This window comes from Camelina sativa, chromosome 3 (assembly GCF_030686135.1).
Source record: "Camelina sativa cultivar CO46 ecotype springtype chromosome 3, ASM3068613v1".
In the NCBI taxonomy this organism is placed as follows: Eukaryota; Viridiplantae; Streptophyta; class Magnoliopsida; order Brassicales; family Brassicaceae; genus Camelina; species Camelina sativa.
Window position 1 is genome coordinate 12,128,502 of NC_141882.1, and position 15,715 is coordinate 12,144,216.

At 37.6% G+C, this 15,715-nt stretch overlaps 6 protein-coding genes across 15 annotated transcripts; 2 read left to right on the forward strand and 4 right to left on the reverse strand.

The window, feature by feature from the left end:
* Positions 1 to 1,423: 1,423 nt before the first annotated feature.
* On the forward strand, positions 1,424 to 4,481 carry LOC104776916 (transcription factor VOZ1). Of its 8 annotated transcripts, none has more exons than XM_010501087.3 (5): positions 1,424 to 1,904; positions 2,196 to 2,496; positions 2,618 to 2,767; positions 2,866 to 3,379; positions 3,475 to 4,481. In XM_010501087.3, the coding sequence occupies exons 2-5, from the start codon at positions 2,266 to 2,268 to the stop codon at positions 4,047 to 4,049; spliced, it is 1,470 nt and encodes a 489-aa protein (XP_010499389.2). In that variant the 5' UTR covers positions 1,424 to 1,904; positions 2,196 to 2,265; the 3' UTR covers positions 4,050 to 4,481. The 8 variants fall into 8 exon arrangements, with proteins under 8 accessions (XP_010499389.2, XP_010499390.2, XP_010499391.2 ...); XM_010501088.3 differs by having other exon boundaries at positions 1,561 to 1,904; positions 2,615 to 2,767; positions 2,884 to 3,379; XM_010501089.3 differs by having other exon boundaries at positions 1,567 to 1,904; positions 2,884 to 3,379.
* An 88-nt stretch (positions 4,482 to 4,569) lies between these two features.
* Positions 4,570 to 8,043, reverse strand: LOC104776914 (uncharacterized). Of its 2 annotated transcripts, none has more exons than XM_087508889.1 (8): positions 7,627 to 8,043; positions 7,328 to 7,531; positions 6,747 to 7,232; positions 6,181 to 6,291; positions 5,680 to 5,865; positions 5,120 to 5,350; positions 4,913 to 5,033; positions 4,570 to 4,808 (listed from the first exon to the last, which is right to left on the reverse strand). In XM_087508889.1, the coding sequence occupies exons 1-8, from the start codon at positions 7,987 to 7,989 to the stop codon at positions 4,690 to 4,692; spliced, it is 1,821 nt and encodes a 606-aa protein (XP_087365015.1). In that variant the 5' UTR covers positions 7,990 to 8,043; the 3' UTR covers positions 4,570 to 4,689. The 2 variants fall into 2 exon arrangements, with proteins under 2 accessions (XP_087365015.1, XP_087365014.1); XM_087508888.1 differs by having other exon boundaries at positions 6,747 to 7,235; positions 7,627 to 8,037.
* A 102-nt stretch (positions 8,044 to 8,145) lies between these two features.
* Positions 8,146 to 9,170, forward strand: LOC104776917 (uncharacterized). The gene is made up of 2 exons (XM_010501090.3): positions 8,146 to 8,508; positions 8,942 to 9,170. Exon 1 carries the CDS (start codon positions 8,167 to 8,169, stop codon positions 8,479 to 8,481), a length of 315 nt encoding a protein of 104 aa, XP_010499392.1. The 5' UTR covers positions 8,146 to 8,166; the 3' UTR covers positions 8,482 to 8,508; positions 8,942 to 9,170.
* LOC104776918 (ras-related protein RABA1i) lies at positions 9,090 to 10,167 on the reverse strand. The gene is made up of 2 exons (XM_010501091.2): positions 9,750 to 10,167; positions 9,090 to 9,666 (listed from the first exon to the last, which is right to left on the reverse strand). Exons 1-2 carry the CDS (start codon positions 9,968 to 9,970, stop codon positions 9,231 to 9,233), a joined length of 657 nt encoding a protein of 218 aa, XP_010499393.1. The 5' UTR covers positions 9,971 to 10,167; the 3' UTR covers positions 9,090 to 9,230.
* Positions 10,168 to 10,311: 144 nt separating this feature from the next.
* LOC104776919 (snRNA-activating protein complex subunit) lies at positions 10,312 to 13,203 on the reverse strand. Of its 2 annotated transcripts, none has more exons than XM_010501092.3 (10): positions 12,709 to 13,203; positions 12,560 to 12,626; positions 12,406 to 12,461; positions 12,151 to 12,214; positions 11,850 to 11,938; positions 11,667 to 11,757; positions 11,450 to 11,542; positions 11,198 to 11,323; positions 10,841 to 11,101; positions 10,312 to 10,749 (listed from the first exon to the last, which is right to left on the reverse strand). In XM_010501092.3, the coding sequence occupies exons 1-10, from the start codon at positions 12,915 to 12,917 to the stop codon at positions 10,474 to 10,476; spliced, it is 1,332 nt and encodes a 443-aa protein (XP_010499394.1). In that variant the 5' UTR covers positions 12,918 to 13,203; the 3' UTR covers positions 10,312 to 10,473. The 2 variants fall into 2 exon arrangements, with proteins under 2 accessions (XP_010499394.1, XP_010499395.1); XM_010501093.2 differs by having other exon boundaries at positions 12,560 to 12,600; positions 12,709 to 13,185.
* An 8-nt stretch (positions 13,204 to 13,211) lies between these two features.
* Positions 13,212 to 15,364, reverse strand: LOC104778923 (GDSL esterase/lipase At1g28610). Its single transcript, XM_019243705.2, has 5 exons — positions 14,791 to 15,364; positions 14,487 to 14,702; positions 14,169 to 14,317; positions 13,779 to 14,055; positions 13,212 to 13,677 (listed from the first exon to the last, which is right to left on the reverse strand). The coding sequence occupies exons 1-5, from the start codon at positions 15,065 to 15,067 to the stop codon at positions 13,394 to 13,396; spliced, it is 1,203 nt and encodes a 400-aa protein (XP_019099250.2). The 5' UTR covers positions 15,068 to 15,364; the 3' UTR covers positions 13,212 to 13,393.
* Between the last annotated feature and the right edge of the window lie 351 nt (positions 15,365 to 15,715).

Consider the following 15,715-nt stretch of genomic DNA (forward strand, 5'->3'; position numbering starts at 1 on the left):
ACATGGTTCAATTGTGATCATCAGAATATATAAAAATAAATTTAGTAAATATTGTGTATTAAATTAGGGAGATATTATTAGCTAACAAGATGGATTTGAATTTTTGTTCATACGACAAGGATTGTAAAACTTGAAAATGAGAATAATAGCAAAACATAGAGATCACGATGAATATATATGACCATTAATTGATGAAATTAAAAAGTAGAGATGGGTGTGGTATGGTATGATGAAAACTAATGAGCATCACAAAATAGGAATATTGAAAACATAGTGGAAAAAAGCTTGTGTTATTCCTTCCTTGCCATTTGCTCAATATACCTCCTCCTTTTACACCTCTTTTCTCTTAATTATAAAGAAATTGATAATAATCAATGAGTATTCACGACGACACTTGTCCAAATTCTTGGTTTTGTGATTCTTTTACCCTAATAGATTCCTTTGTTTGTTTCTTCTTTTCTTTCGAAAACGAAAGTAATGCAAAGTACTTGTCAAATCTTACATTAGGTACAAAACATCTCATTAACAAGAAATTTTTTTAACGGTACAAATCATGATTAGTAATAGGTCTCTCTACGTACTATATTTGAACGTTTGCGAACGAAGATTGTTGTTTGATATTTGATTTTAGACACACGTACATACACACACACACATTATGCAAACATAAGCTATAAGTAACTGTTATCAAAGATGTCGTGTTATTAATAATGATATTGACGAATATCTTAAAATAATTAGTATGAAATAGAGTCATAAAACATGAAATCAAGTTGCCAGTTCATCGCTGAATTATTGTCTAGTAATTTTAGGCTAGTTCTAAATATGAAATGACCAATAGTCATTAGTCAAAGGCAATCAATATTACAGTTATATATCTCTAATTGACGTTTTGATGAAAATACGTTACATTTTTTTTTCAGTATTCAAATCTTCTCAAAACACTTGGTAGACATTATGTCCTAGATACTAACCACCATAAGAAAATCACTGTTTAGCCATTGAATCAAAAGTCTTTGTCGTCGTTATATCCTAGATAGTACTATCATAAAGTCTATGTCAAGTCTATCAACAAAATATTATTCTTCCTCTCGAATTACATGGAAATTGTATGTAATTTTGTAACATTATTAATCTTGTTTTGGTTTAGATCAATTTATAGGTTTTATAATCAGCGTGGTTATTATATATATATATATATAGTGGATCATGATCCAAAAACTCCGATTAAAAAAAAAGTTTCGGCTCCCCAATCCCAATATAATACATAACCTGAAGAAAAAAACTTCATCGTCCTAATTCAACTAAAGAGTATTTGAATTTCATCAAATAATAGTTATCAAAATAGTTATTACAGAAACAAAAAAAAAAAGAAGCAAATTTACAGAATAAGTGTTTGGAGCTCATAGAGTTGAAGAAAAACACCAATTTTCTAAGGCAATGAGATTGGAGCACAAAAACTCACCTCACTATAATTTTTTTTTTGTAAGAAAACAAAATAACAAAAATGAGATTCATGTGCTCATTATATAAATTTAATATTTAGATTTAGACATGCATGAAATTAAAGAGAAAACATGAAAAAAAAAAAAAAGAGAAGAATCCACAATAAATACAATAATCCAATAATTGCAAAAAAAACTCTCACCCAAAAATTAATTTAAAAAAAAAAAGATAATTAGAATACATTTTCTTTATTTTTCCAAGTACATATACATATTTATTTATTGTTATAAATTAGGGTTGGAATTAATTTAGCTGATAAAAAAGGGAAAAAAGAAAGAAAAGTTGGAGTTGAAGGGGTGAGAGAGAGAGAAGAAGGAAGAAGAGAATCCACCAACGTTTCTCCTCCGCTCTCTCTCTTTGTGGTTGTGTTCTTTGCTGCAGCTGCTACAGTAGTAAAGGTTTCTTCCTGGGTTCCTCTTTAAAGCTTCTCACATATACTTCGATCTGTTTCAATCTCTCTCTTTTTAAAGACTCCTCTGTGCATGATTGATTTCTTCTTCTATTATCCTCTTAAGATTCTGTGTATAGCTTTTGTGATCATTAATTACTCCCTTTTTGATTTTTGTGTGTGTTTCGTCTCTTTTGAATGAATCGTTTGCTGTAATTTCGTTTTGTTTAAGCATATGTATGTGTAGAGTGATCGATCATGTTTGAACTGATGTGAAATGTTTTGATTGTGTTTTTGACAGAATCTTGTGTAAGGAAGGTTTTTTGTATTTTTTGTTGGTGGGTGAGACTGAGTGGAGTGGAGAGATTCTTATGACGGGGAAGAGAACTAAGACTAATTGCAGATCTGCTTCTCACAAGCTGTTTAAAGATAAGGCTAAGAACCGTGTTGATGATTTGCAAGGCATGCTTTTGGATCTTCAATCCGCTAGGAAAGAGTCTAGGGGTACTGATGTCTCTCTCCTTGAGGAGCAAGTGAATCAGATGCTTCGTGAGTGGAAATCTGAGCTCAACGAACCTTCTCCTGCTTCTTCCTTGCAACAAGTATGCTTTCTTGATTCTTTTCCACAAATTTGCTTTCTTTGTTTGATTGTTTTCTGTCTCTTGCATGCTTTGGTTTTGGGGTCTTATGTGAAGTAACATGGGTTTGTTTTCCTTAAAGCAGGGTGCTACTCTGGGGTCTTTCTCATCAGACATTTGTCGGCTGCTTCAGCTCTGTGATGAGGAAGATGATGCTACCAGCAAATTAGCTGCTCCCAAGCCTGAGCCTGCTGATCAGAATCTTGAAGCTGGAAAATCTGCTGTCTTCCAAAGGGTCAGTTATTCTTTTAAAACCAACTCTTTTTAATGGTGGTTTAGTTGTGCGTGTGGAGTCCATTATTGTGTTTTAATACAGCGACCATATCTTGACAGGGATACACTTTTGTTCAGGGGAAGTCAGAACACGGATTTCCGTTGGCTGATCATTGCAAAGATCCGCCTTTAGTAGTTGGCAACAACAACTTTGGTGGAACTGCTAATCTGGAATATAATCAGTTTGATCTGCAGCAAGAGTTTGAGCCAAACTTCAATGGTGGTTTCAACGATTGTCCCAGTTACGGTGTTGAGGGTCCTCTACATATCTCTACTTTTATGCCTACCATCTGTCCTCCACCTTCTGCGTTCTTGGGTCCAAAATGTGCTCTTTGGGATTGTCCTAGGCCGGCTCAAGGATTCGATTGGTTCCAGGATTACTGCAGTAGCTTCCATGCTGCATTGGCTTTCAATGAAGGGCCACCAGGTATGAATCCTGTTGTGCGTCCCGGAGGCATTGGTTTGAAAGACGGTCTTCTTTTTGCTGCTCTTAGCGCAAAAGCTGGAGGGAAAGATGTCGGTATTCCCGAATGTGAAGGAGCTGCAACTGCGAAATCTCCATGGAATGCTCCAGGTAGGCTTTGCTCTCTTGGAATTCACATATATCTTAATTGATCACCATTCTTGTGTCTGTCATGCTCAAATCTTGAATTTCTGTTGTGGCTGTAGAGCTCTTTGATCTCACGGTTCTAGAGAGTGAGACACTAAGGGAGTGGCTATTCTTTGACAAACCAAGGAGGGCCTTTGAGAGCGGGAACAGAAAGCAAAGATCTTTACCAGATTACAATGGTCGCGGTTGGCATGAGTCACGTAAACAGATCATGGTCGAGTTTGGGGGGCTGAAGAGATCTTACTACATGGATCCACAGCCTCTGCACCATTTTGAATGGCACCTTTACGAATACGAGATCAACAAGTGCGATGCTTGTGCCTTGTACAGGCTCGAGCTCAAGCTCGTTGATGGGAAGAAGAATTCAAAGGGCAAAGTTTCAAATGACTCGGTGGCAGATTTGCAGAAGCAGATGGGAAGACTCACAGCTGAGTTCCCTCCAGAAAACAACAATATGACTACCACCACCAACACCAACAACAACAACAAACGTTGCATCAAAGGAAGACCAAAAGTGAACACTAAAGTTGCTACCGTGAATGTTCAGAACACAGTAGAGCAGGCCACTGACTATGGAGTAGGTGAAGAGTTTAACTATCTGGTCGGAAATCTAAGCGACTATTATATCGCCTGAGAAATGAATAAAAAATCAGGTTTGAAAAGCTGTTTGCTTACCATTTAATTAGGCAGGAGCAAACAGAAGCTATCTACATGTCGTAGGGAAAAGTAATGGACTCGTTATAATTTGTTTCTTTATATTATAATTCTCTCTATTCATGGAGATTATGTATATATAACAACAAGAAGGGGATGCAGAAGACCGTCCTGGAGTTTGAGAGCTTTGTTCTAACCAAAAGCAGGAAAAGTAAATGTGATGTTGGGGACTGCTTTTTTTCTAAAGATTCAGTCTGTGGAGGTGAAGGCATATTTACTAACATTCCGGTTTATATATTTTGATGCATTTTCGACTCTCTTCTGTGATATAATGCAGATGACAAATTATGTAACCCGAAGGTTGGAACGGTTATCGTTATTGTTCTTAATACAAATCAGGACCTTTGTTCAATGAGATCACCAATCTTGCTCCTAGTTTATCCTTTAGTGTGGGTTTGTTGATTCTTTTCTTTTCCAAAGAGCTCAAAATCTTCAGCATCTTCTGAATAATAAGCTCAAGGCATTTGTATTCCATAGACGCCAAAATGTTATAAACAATAAATCATATACTACAGATATTGTAAAAACTCATCTAAAGAGACAGGAACTTAAGGCTATGGTTATTGTGGTAATAATGGTCTAACCAATGCAAAAGGACGATCTGAATTTACAGACATTAACAATTCCAGCACAACTACATCTGTGGGAGGGCGACTCTTCAGACCAGGCTCAATCAGCCCTGCAACAGAAAGAATGAACACATCCTCGTCATAATCTAATAAACTTAGAAGGATAAGAATGGCACTGAACTTAAGGAAATCGAAAGAAGAATCATGGACTTACCAGGCGACAGTTTTTTTCCTCCATAAAGTTCTTTAGCTAAAGGATTAGCAGCCCAGTGGTTCACAGCAACCCGGCTTGTTGGTTGGAACCCTATAATTTTACCTTCAGGTGATAACACTACCTGCTTCCATTAGACAAGGAAATCAACAACGATGAAGTAGTAGTCCACTTAAAAGAATTACACTCATCACAATTCACTGGAATTACCTGGTAAGTAGCGATATCTTGGGCAGATGCCTTGGCATCTTCATTGAGTTTTTCGAGAAGAGAAGAGCTTGTAACGATGTGATCTTCAACAGACTTAGCTCTGCTGGTTTCTTTCAAATAATCAGGTACTTCTCCAATCCAGGCACCTATGCTGCTTTCTAGGGTTATCTCCCCCACCCAGCTGTAAGCATCCTTGAGCTTGTTGACGAGCAATCCGCAGAATGAATCCAACTACTCATTTAAAGTTTCAAACTTTAGTTTTCGAAGACAATGAAACTAAAGACTGATAATAATAATTCGTGGTTATCATTAATCTCAGTAGGGAGTCCATACTCCCACAGGAACCATAAACCAATAACATGAAATATATAGACCTTGCATTGTCTTTGCTTGATATATTATTTGGATGGTTGACTTCAAGGTTTACAATAAAAAATTGGCTAACCAGTACTTTATTGATATAATCAAATGAACTAGAGCTGTTCTGAAAAGCTATTTATGTCCTACATGCATTCGCTAGCCTACACATCTATATGAACAAGTGTTTTTGAAATCCATACCTTAGAGGAATCTGAAGATTGATGAGATAACAACTCACTCTCGGACAATATGATATCTTCGCTTTTTCCAGGATACTTTCTCTCGCCTTTCTGAGGAAAACAGAACTGAGCCGCAGCACTAACAGCAAGAAGAAGAATTCCACTGGCCACAGTGACAGATAGGATTTTCAACAAAGACAGTCCTCTCTGTCAATAGAGATTAAGCAAACCAAAAAAAGTTATCAGAAGTTTCACTGGAAAAGCTACCAACACTAAGTCATTAAGCCATTCTTCTTACATCACAACATTTCTCCAACATAATGCAGCAAACTCTAATAGCAAACATGAATTCATTGAGCAGACTGAAACATAGTTCAGCAGGAAACCGAAATGAAGCACACTGATTGAATAGAGCAAGTGATTTATCAAGGGCTGTCAATTGGCTCTGACTACATACAAATAATCAGATACCAAAGATTCAACGCTTAGAAATTGGCGACATATCCGTCCAATAGTCAATACCTTTTCATTGGGTAAGTTTGCATAATTTCCAGAAACATCACACGGTAGCTGTTTTTGGGGCAGTGAGTATACATCTTCAAAGTAAATATCCAATGCTTCAGCCAATCCAACCTAAAGAGTTTTATACAAGTGCTTAGGAGTGTAGGGGATATCATGAAAATACCGTGCGTGGAAACAAACACCTTAGTCACCATAGAGTACGTAAAATGCAGCAATATAAGAACTTTTCTTGCACCAAACTGAATGATTGACAATATCTTTCATCCTGCTAGCTTTGAGTGCCACAAAATTTTATCAGCATCTCCTTGTTGTGTGTATAGGATATAAAGGATGACTACACTTGTGATAAATTCTACACAGTCTAAGACAATATCATGGCTCCATATTATCGTATATATAACCAAGAATGACTAAGACTAACCGAAAATGATAACCTAGAAATGTGGAATGTCCTTTCAAACTAAGGGAGATGCATATATAAAGGGGAAGCCACACTGCCATTCCTAGCATCAAGAACAAAAGCCTAGATGGGTAGGCTACATAGAGAAAGAGAAAAGGTCTTATACCATTTGGGAATGTGTTAGAAGAACCTCCCACTTATTCTCGCTGGACTTTCTCCAACCCTCGAGCTTTAGGTCCGCAAGTATTGTAGTATCAATCTCTAGTCGATATGCAGGTAAATACTCACTTGCCCAAGTACTAAATCCAGGGCCACCAATTTTTTCCGATTTCGAATTGGCAGACATGTTCCACCACCGACTTCTTTGCCTAGTGTCTGCAAGTTTGAATTTCTCCTCCCTTGACTGGTAATACTCAAGCAAGTGGTTGGTATTCTGCTCATCATCAAATACCTTATGAAGGACAACTGAGCTGTCTCTTGACGCAATCCTCCTGTGTTTAGAGAACCACTTCAAAAAGGGAAACTTAACTTTTTCCAGATAATCATCAAGGAAACTCTTCTCAGTGCTTTGAAGAGCGAAGATGCATATAACTTCTGCAATAACAGATATAGCCCGTTCATCGGATGAGCTAAGGGTGAAGGATGTAGAAACCTGCTGAAACGGAAATGAATAAGACAACTGAACCTATCAGTACTAATTTTTCCACTTGCAGACTCTAGAAACATCACATCAAAACGAATTTAAACCTCTCGAGGGTTTTCGAAATCTCCCATTTGTCTTTCAGCTCCAGGTCCAAATAACACAAGCTGAAAGTTCCACAGTTGTCTCAAAACAACTTGCCTAAAAGTCATAGCAAGTATGTTCTTGGACAAATCCCCACTAGAAAGATCCTCGGAAAGAGACCGCCGCAGCTTTTTAGCTCGCTCTTTAACTTTCTTAGTAGGCAAGAACTGTTCCAAAAAAAGAAAAATGTTACCTTTAAATGTCAAAACTCAAATTGCTGTAATATAGAATCAATGTGAATCAAATGCAACCAGAAACTGACCAATCTGGTAGACACAGTAGCCTTAGGGTCAGATCCTCCGGGGAAAACAGTCTCGACCACCATAACAGGGACATTCTCGCGAAGATTATCATCGGCAGCTTCACCACCGTCAGCAGCAGACGCAGTCAAAGCCTGATCAAAAGCTACTGTAGCAACGAGACTGAGCCGAGCTGAATTGTTCTCGTAAGTCCGCACACATGGAAGCGCCTTCCCATCGGATTCCGCCACGAAACGGAGAATGTCCTCCTCCGCAGAAGGATTCTTAGCAAAACGGATAAAAGACACGAAACTTCTTCTCCAAAATGGAACAGATTTGAAATTTCTAGAGGGAAAGAGAAGAGAAGAAGAAGCAGTAGAAGCCATTGACGAACAGATAGAAATCCCTAAAACCCCAAGGGGGAGGTTTGAGGTAGACGAAACAACTAAAACGGTATCGTTTTTGCATATGCGAAAGTGCCACGTCACATTATTTGACACGTGTCAGTGTCGATAGAGTTTAAAGTTACATTTCAACGAAACAAAGAATCTTAATCGACGACAATGGCGGAGGAGAACAACACTACCTCATCGTCGGCGGGGAAGAAACCGACGCCGGAGATCGGATCGGGTTCTGGTAAAAGAATTCCGTATTATAACCCACCGGAGTCGGTGAATCCGGATCAGGCGACGCTAAGGGAGCAGTGGAAGTTCGCGATTCGGCAGTATAGCAAATGGTACTCTCACGCTTGGGGAACCGCGATTCTCGCCGGAGGACTCTTCTTTGGACTCGGTTGGATCATCAAGGGCTCTAATCCTCTTCCTTCTCTTCAATCGAGTTCTAAGCCACCTCCTCCTGGACGCGATGAAGACAAATGAATGATTCTGTGTCTGCGTTTTTTACTGGTGAGATTCATCTTCTTCAATTTTGAATATCTCGATTCTTAGGTTTGAACGAACTTATCTCAGACTAATCTAATTGTATTGTAATGACATGCCTCATAGATTATACTTTGACTACAGGATCAAAGGATTAGGTTCTTTTGCTACTCACATCTGTAGAATCCATTACTATGTGCTCTTGTTAGGGTAGTTCCATGTTCGTCTTCTTAACTCGTTGATGAGGTTTCTGCAATTGGATTTCATAAGTATTAAGTATTCTGGATAAATCCTGAGTTTGTGGTATACTCAAGATACTGCAATTGTTCTTCTCCTTTTAGGTTTTGTGTCATTACCACGCACGCAATTGAAAGAAACGTTTCCAAGCACAATTTTTAGACTTGTAACACTCAAGTCCAGTGAAAGAAACTGATGAGGCTGTTTTGACCTCTATTTTCAGGTTGTGGAAAGCAGGATGAGAGGCGTGATGGGGCATCAACAATGGCACATCTTCATCATACATTACGAAGAACATCGATCGTTTATCGTGCGAAGTAGAGAGAGCATAAGGCAAGAGATAGTAGAGTTTTAACAAAACAGAAGAAAACTTTAGTGTGAGCTTTGTTTGTTTGATAATTCCAAGAATGTATACAAATTTGCAGGAAATTAATAATAATGTTGCTTTTGAATGATACAAAAAGTACAAGAAAGAAAAGAAAAAAAAAGAAGAAGAGAGAAGTAAGCTTTGTCTATGCAGAGCAGCAACCAGGTTTTTTAACGGCTGAGATATCATCACGGCTTCCGACGTTAATCATCTGTCCTTTAGGCAAAGCAGTGGTTGGATCATCTCCAGCTTCAAGAGCCTTTTTGCTAACGACTCTGTAAATCTGAGTGAGAACTTCGGTGAAAGCGTTATCAACATTCACAGCTTCAAGTGCGGAAGTCTCCATGAAAAATGTATTCTCTCTCTCTGCAAATGCCTTTGCTTCTTCTGTTGAGATGGCTCGAAGGTGACGAAGATCAGCTTTGTTACCAACGAGCATGATCACAATGTTTGCATCCGTGTGGTCCCTTAGCTCCTTTAGCCATCTCTCAACGTTCTCGAATGTCACATGACGTGTCACGTCGTAAACAAGCAATGCACCAACGGCTCCTCTGTAGTATGCGCTCGTGATGGCTCGGTACCTAATTTTTAAATTTGATTTTGGTCATCATACAGAAACGTGAACAAAGTTTAGAGTAATGTTAAAGAGTAGATAGATAGATACCTTTCTTGGCCAGCAGTATCCCAGATTTGAGCCTTGACAATCTTATCATCGCATTGGATGCTACGTGTGGCGAATTCAACACCGATGGTCGCACGTGAGTCGTGGCTGAAATCATTTCTGGTGAAACGAGATAACAAGTTAGATTTACCGACGCCGGAATCTCCAGTTAAGACCACCTTGAAGAGGTAATCGTAATCGTCTTCTGCTCTATATGCTCCCATCTTCTATCCGAAGGTTAACCTCTGTCTTTTATGAGGTTGTTCTTAGTTGAGACGATAATATCTAATAATGAAAAAGTATTTTGCTATTCCAAGAACTTGGGATGACAATGAGAGAAATCCCAAAATGCGTTTTCTTATTTCTTTTGGTTCTAAAAAGATTAGTTTTATTTTCTCTTGTTTTTAACGTTTTCTAAATTGGAGAAGATACCAATTTGAGTTATGAATTTGGGAAGACAGCGAGAAGAAACAGAAATTTAAGGAATCTCCTCTACTTTTTGTTTTTTAAAATTAGGCTAAACATAAACATTTCTAAAATTCTACCGCTTAGAAACGAAAGAGAGTTTTTGGCTAAACATACACATTTCGGTTTGACAATTTTTGTTTTACACATATATAAGTCAGATAATTCGGTTTCAGTTGTTATAAATTCCCCTTTGGTTCATCAACAAAAATTGCAATTACAACTATCTTCCTATTTAAGGATTAAGCAACAAAATTTGTATTCACTCATGCACATAATCATACACTGGGAAGTCACATCCAAGAGAGCCTTCCTCTGAGTGTAAGAGTGCAAGACAAACATCACAGAAATAACAAGGATTCTCATGTGCCCACTTGTTATCCACTGCAACCTTTGAAGCTCTATTTATCTTGCAAACTCCGCATTTCTGAAACTTGGGCTTCGATCGAAATATTATCGGGTAAGCTGTTCTGCTCTGAACATCCTCTGGATGACTCAGTCTCATGTCCCGTATCACTATCATGTGCTTGCATTCTCCCTGTTCTCGGTTAAATCAGTAAAATATCTTGTGCTATGCGAAATGTTTTTCATTAGGATGAGAATTAAAGGAAACAGAAAAGGGATTTTACCTGATGACAGTAGAGATAACTAGCTCCGACTCTGAATCTTAAGTCACAGAAGCGTGTACTCTTCATGTCTACAGTTCTGAAACGAGGTACATCCATGGATTTCGATTCACCTAGAACCGCTTTCTGCTTTTTATGTAATTCGCCGGTTAGAATGCATTCCCATTTTTTAAGAGCTTCATCTTTCGAGTTCCATATCCAATCTAATATAGGATAGCTGAAATCTGTGACCGATGGATTCCTTAAATCATTGTGAAAGACATCCTAGACAAGCCAAAAGCAACTGATTAAATTAGAGAAGAAGAAATTAAACTTATTTAGTCATCAAAAGATAAGAAAAATGAACAGATGAATTCTTACTTCTATGAGAAAGTATCCAGAGGGGTTATACTTTCCAGCCTTTTTCATCACATGGTCTGTAAGACAGTGAATCTTGTCTTTCAATTCAGTCAACATTTGACGTCCTAGAACCAAAATTTCTTGGGTCTGAACAAAACATTTACACAGATATTGTAGTAGTTAGCACAATTCAGTCAAATGTAATTCAGACTTTGATTTCTCCAAAAAAATATGCAGAGTGCATCAAAGGGTTTTAACAGAACAATGCAGTACCTTAACCTTACGACTGTTATAAATCTCAACACACAAAATAACTTCAGGAAATAGCGTATCAACTTGTCCCTGGATGTCTGATGGCTTCACTTTCTGTTTAACATAGCACGAAGATAATATTTAGCAGGAGGCATGATGAGTTAAAAAGATGTTTGGACTAGCATAGCCATAGTCAACACTAAACAAATTGCAGTGGGGGGGGGGGGGAATAACTTGCCGTGTAATTGTTATATATGAACTTAAGAGATTGCATCTGCTCATAACCGTCTGGAGGTGCAGCTACATCTTTACCAGTTTCACAATTTTTGCTGAACAAAAGTAAAAAATCAAAGAAACATAAGCATAAAGCATACAAGGTTACATCAGCAAACCAGAGACTATCCAATAGTAGATCACAGACCTGAAGCAGTGCAGCATCACAGCTGCCTTATCCTCCTCCTGCTTTTGTTTGATTTTCGCAAGCTGCTCGACTTTGGCAAGATAAGCTTCCTGAAACCAAAAAAATGACCATCTCAATCAGAAAAAGAAATGCAATTAAACCATAAGCTTGAAACCAGTACAACCATCATTCCTTGCTGAACCAAAACCAGTACACTAGTAAAATCCATGTAAATTTGGTATTAAGTGATACTAAACACATATATAGATATGGAAAGAAACTAATAGCCAGCCATACCAAAAACCATGTTACATAAACTTACATCAGTCTTTTTTTCTGTCCTCTTCTTTACCCCAGTATTCTTTACAGTCCTCTTCCTTTTTGCACTGCAGGAGAGAAAGGAGAGGTACCAGTTTGTTATCATTCTACAATTGTATATAAGTCAACCTAACTTTGTCTCTCAAAACACACAGACTAATAGAAAGGCTACTTGCCAATTGCCTTTTTTTCACCAAGAGTCACACAAGACAGAGCATTATATTTTGAAAAATAGAAATAGTCTGGAAATGATACATACTGATGAGAGGCGTTTAAAGATAGTTCGAGCTCCTTTTGGGAAAGGTTTTCATCTTCCTGCGATAACATCAAGACCCAAACTTGTCACTCAAACTCCAAAGACAGCAAAAAGAAGAAGAATACAAATTTTAATAAAGGATGATTAGGAAACATACAGGAAAGGCTTCCTTCATAGCCATCTCAGTGAGTTCCTCATCTGTATAAATCTTGAGATCATCAGTTCTGCAACAAAATACTCCCAGTTACATCTATCTTTTATGTATTGTTTTTCTCATTGAAACCAAGGAGCCAAATGAATACTTACGAGACATCAAATCGCTGAGAAGATGATGAGGGAGATAAATGAGTATCCAAATCCTCGAGTAGGTTGAGAAAAGAAGAACGGAACTCAGGGACTGTAGAAATGTTTCCAACCATGTTTGGCAGATAAATGGGTCCTCCTCTGGGTACCAATGAAGTGGTTGCTCTATGTTCACTTCTCTCGTTGTTCTCGCTCTCGCTCTCGCTCTCCATGTCGAATTAAAGAGGAGACGAAGACGATTACACTTGAAAAAGAGAATTTTTGACCAGTCTCTGAAATTCCCAGACGAATTTGAGACTTTTAGGTTTCGGATTTCGAATTAACAAAACTCAAACTCGCTAGACTTTAGGTAACGCTTGAATTAGGGTTTTAGAAGTAGAGAAAGGAACGGGCTTTTGCTTTAAGCGATGCAATTAAAGAGTAGAGACATTGTTGCAGTCCTCCATCGTCGTGGTGGAGAAGAAGAAGAAGAAGAAGAAGAAGATGTCTCTGAAGGAGAGAGACTATTTATAATGAAACCCGGTTTAATTGTTAACCGGTGATTATTTGCCTTACTCGTCGATTAAATCATTAAACCGGAGTTTGTAAACATAATATGGGCCTGTGGCCCGTTATACACAAACTTTCTTTAAGCAAATTTGTTTCTATTTCAATAAGGTTTTTGATGAGAACAGCTCTTAAACTCTCATCACCTACTGCTAAAAGAAAACTGTATATCTGCTGCTGGTCCGTTGTTGATTTCAAAACCGGGGCAAGACCAGTCGTAAGCAGGAATTGTGTAAGGACCCTTGAGGAAGCCCATCGCGATCCATCGGTATGCAGACTCCGTCAAATGAAAACCGTCCCAATGCACATACTTTGAAGGATCAGTACAACTATCCACTTTTTTAGTCCCACACCAGCTCATACTATTGAAGTTGTATGGTCCTCCTGTTCCACAACAAGCTGACAAGGGTCGCCCGCTCGTGAACCCTGTTCATAAACAAGAATCGGTTTGAGAACTTTTAGTTTAACCAAAGGACAAAAAAAAAAAAGGGTAGGTATATAGATTCAAAAGAGTTAAAGGGTATAACCGAATTTGGCCGGTTCTTGGAAAATACGTAACAAGGCATTGTAGTAATCAGCGTATAGGATTGTAACATGAGGGTATAGATTCTGTATTCTGTTGATTTCTTCTTGAAGCTCCTTGTTGTGGTATTCTATAAACTCGTTTAGCCACTTCAAACATCCGGTTAAAGGATCGTAAACTTCCTTGTTTGATATCTGATACTGTGTTAAAAACGCTGTCCAGCATCCTATTGGGAAGTCCGCAGGCACCATGATGGTTTTGCCTCCCATATTGACCAACTCCTATATATATATATATATATATATATATATATTGTTACTAATTATACGCATTCAAGATTCAATCTTAACTGATTTATGCAGAGATTATTATTAACAAGGAGAAAGAATGGTACCGTAATCACAGAAGAAATAGAACTGATCACTAACGGAACCATCTCTTTTAGCTCCTCGACGGTTTTACCAACCAAAAACCCGTAGTTATAATCGTTCCCTCCAATCTCTCCAACGATAAGCAAAGCATTTCCAATCATTTCTTTGCAATCTATAAGAACAAAAAAAAATCATTACAAGTGAGTTTGTATCATTGCTTCTCCCAATCGTTCATCACTCTTACCGGGAACTGGATTAATGCTATATGATGCATAAGAAACAAATCAAATTCGACATTTTTTTAAAAATTAATACACAGAATAAAATATGTATTCTATTACCTGCAGGTGAACCACATATATTTGGTAAACTCTCCTTAAAGCTCTTAAACTGAACTCCTAAACTAACATTGGTGTAATCATAATAAATTCCTCTGTTCTCAAGAACTGATTGTTCCAATGCGGTTGCACCCGCTACAGCGAAATTAACCCCTTTCTCAAAGCTTGCATTTTGAGATCCGTAGAAAGGAGGCAGATAAGGAAGCCCCAAATACTCAGCTGTAAATATTGGAGAATCACTTAAAAAAGGTTTCATACTTAAATCTAAAAAGACTGTTTCAAGACTCAAGTAGAGAGAAAAAATTACTGATGAAGTCGATGATGAGGCGACCATTGGAGTAACGACCGGTGGGAAAGTGGAAGAAGGTTTCACCGTACGGTGGAAATGCGGAGTGAGGAAGATTGTCAGCGTCGGAGAGACCGAGCAAGTTTCCAGTGTCGGTAATGGAATCTCCGAAGCTGATGATCGATTTGAACTTCCGACACTGCTTTACTTCTAATGAGCTTACAAATGTGGTTAGCAAAGTGATTAGGAAGAAGGTCCTAGTGAGTTTCTTGAACAGATAAAAATATGGAGGCTCCATCGAAGAAGAAGAAGAAGACTAGAGAAGGAAGAAGCCAGGCAAAAGCAGAGCAATGTGTAGTTCAGCAATGAGGCACTGCTTGGGATATTAACTTTGAGGCTAAAAGGGACTGTGTCTCGCTGTCTACTCGTAAATTCAGAAAGTAACGTTCAACGATAAAATATCTCTTTTTTTTTTTTTTTTTGAAATTTAAAAAATCTATCCAAATTAAAATTATATGCTTTAGATGGTAATAAAAACGATGGTATTATAAAGCTGATTTTTTTTTTTTACCATATCACTTATGGTTTCGTAGGTAAAGCATGAGGCCATGAATGCTTGTTTTTAAAATGGTTTATGGATTTTGGATTATTTTCGTTTTTGATTTGTGGTGTAGATTTTTTTAGTTTTTGATGGGTACTTTGTTTTGTTTTGGTTTTATCTTAATGGATTATATTTTTCTTTTTTTTAAATGTAATGAAATAATATGAAGCTATCCCAAAAACAGCTGCTTTTTGTTTCTCAATTAAGTAATTAAAAAAAGCTGTTTTTATAATCAAATAAGATAAATAAAACTTTCACACTTATGTTTCATGGTTTCTTATACTTCTTTTGTTATTTAGTAATACCAATTTAACTAAAGGTATATTTTCTAAATAGTTTTTTAAC

Bases quoted from the DNA above. Each gene is read 5' to 3' on its own strand.
- LOC104776916 (XM_010501084.3), top strand. From the start codon at position 2,266: ATGACGGGGAAGAGAACTAAGACTAATTGCAGATCTGCTTCTCACAAG. The intron at 2,497-2,614 runs GTATGCTTTCTT...TTTTCCTTAAAG, and splicing joins CTGCTTCTTCCTTGCAACAA to CAGGGTGCTACTCTGGGGTC. The intron at 3,380-3,474 runs GTAGGCTTTGCT...TTGTGGCTGTAG, and splicing joins ATCTCCATGGAATGCTCCAG to AGCTCTTTGATCTCACGGTT.
- LOC104776914 (XM_087508888.1), bottom strand. From the start codon at position 7,989: ATGGCTTCTACTGCTTCTTCTTCTCTTCTCTTTCCCTCTAGAAATTTC. The intron at 5,866-6,180 runs GTATTGACTATT...CTCTATTGACAG, and splicing joins CAAACTTACCCAATGAAAAG to AGAGGACTGTCTTTGTTGAA. The intron at 5,351-5,679 runs GTATGGATTTCA...TTAAATGAGTAG, and splicing joins AATCTTCAGATTCCTCTAAG to TTGGATTCATTCTGCGGATT.
- LOC104776917 (XM_010501090.3), top strand. From the start codon at position 8,167: ATGGCGGAGGAGAACAACACTACCTCATCGTCGGCGGGGAAGAAACCG.
- LOC104776918 (XM_010501091.2), bottom strand. From the start codon at position 9,970: ATGGGAGCATATAGAGCAGAAGACGATTACGATTACCTCTTCAAGGTG. The intron at 9,667-9,749 runs GTATCTATCTAT...TTTAAAAATTAG, and splicing joins GATACTGCTGGCCAAGAAAG to GTACCGAGCCATCACGAGCG.
- LOC104776919 (XM_010501092.3), bottom strand. From the start codon at position 12,917: ATGGAGAGCGAGAGCGAGAGCGAGAACAACGAGAGAAGTGAACATAGA. The intron at 12,462-12,559 runs GTATGTTTCCTA...ATGTTATCGCAG, and splicing joins CTATGAAGGAAGCCTTTCCT to GAAGATGAAAACCTTTCCCA. The intron at 11,758-11,849 runs GTCTGTGATCTA...ACTTTTGTTCAG, and splicing joins GTGATGCTGCACTGCTTCAG to CAAAAATTGTGAAACTGGTA.
- LOC104778923 (XM_019243705.2), bottom strand. From the start codon at position 15,067: ATGGAGCCTCCATATTTTTATCTGTTCAAGAAACTCACTAGGACCTTC. The intron at 14,703-14,790 runs GTAATTTTTTCT...CAATATTTACAG, and splicing joins CCTCATCATCGACTTCATCA to CTGAGTATTTGGGGCTTCCT. The intron at 14,056-14,168 runs GTACCATTCTTT...ATATATATATAG, and splicing joins CTATTTCTTCTGTGATTACG to GAGTTGGTCAATATGGGAGG.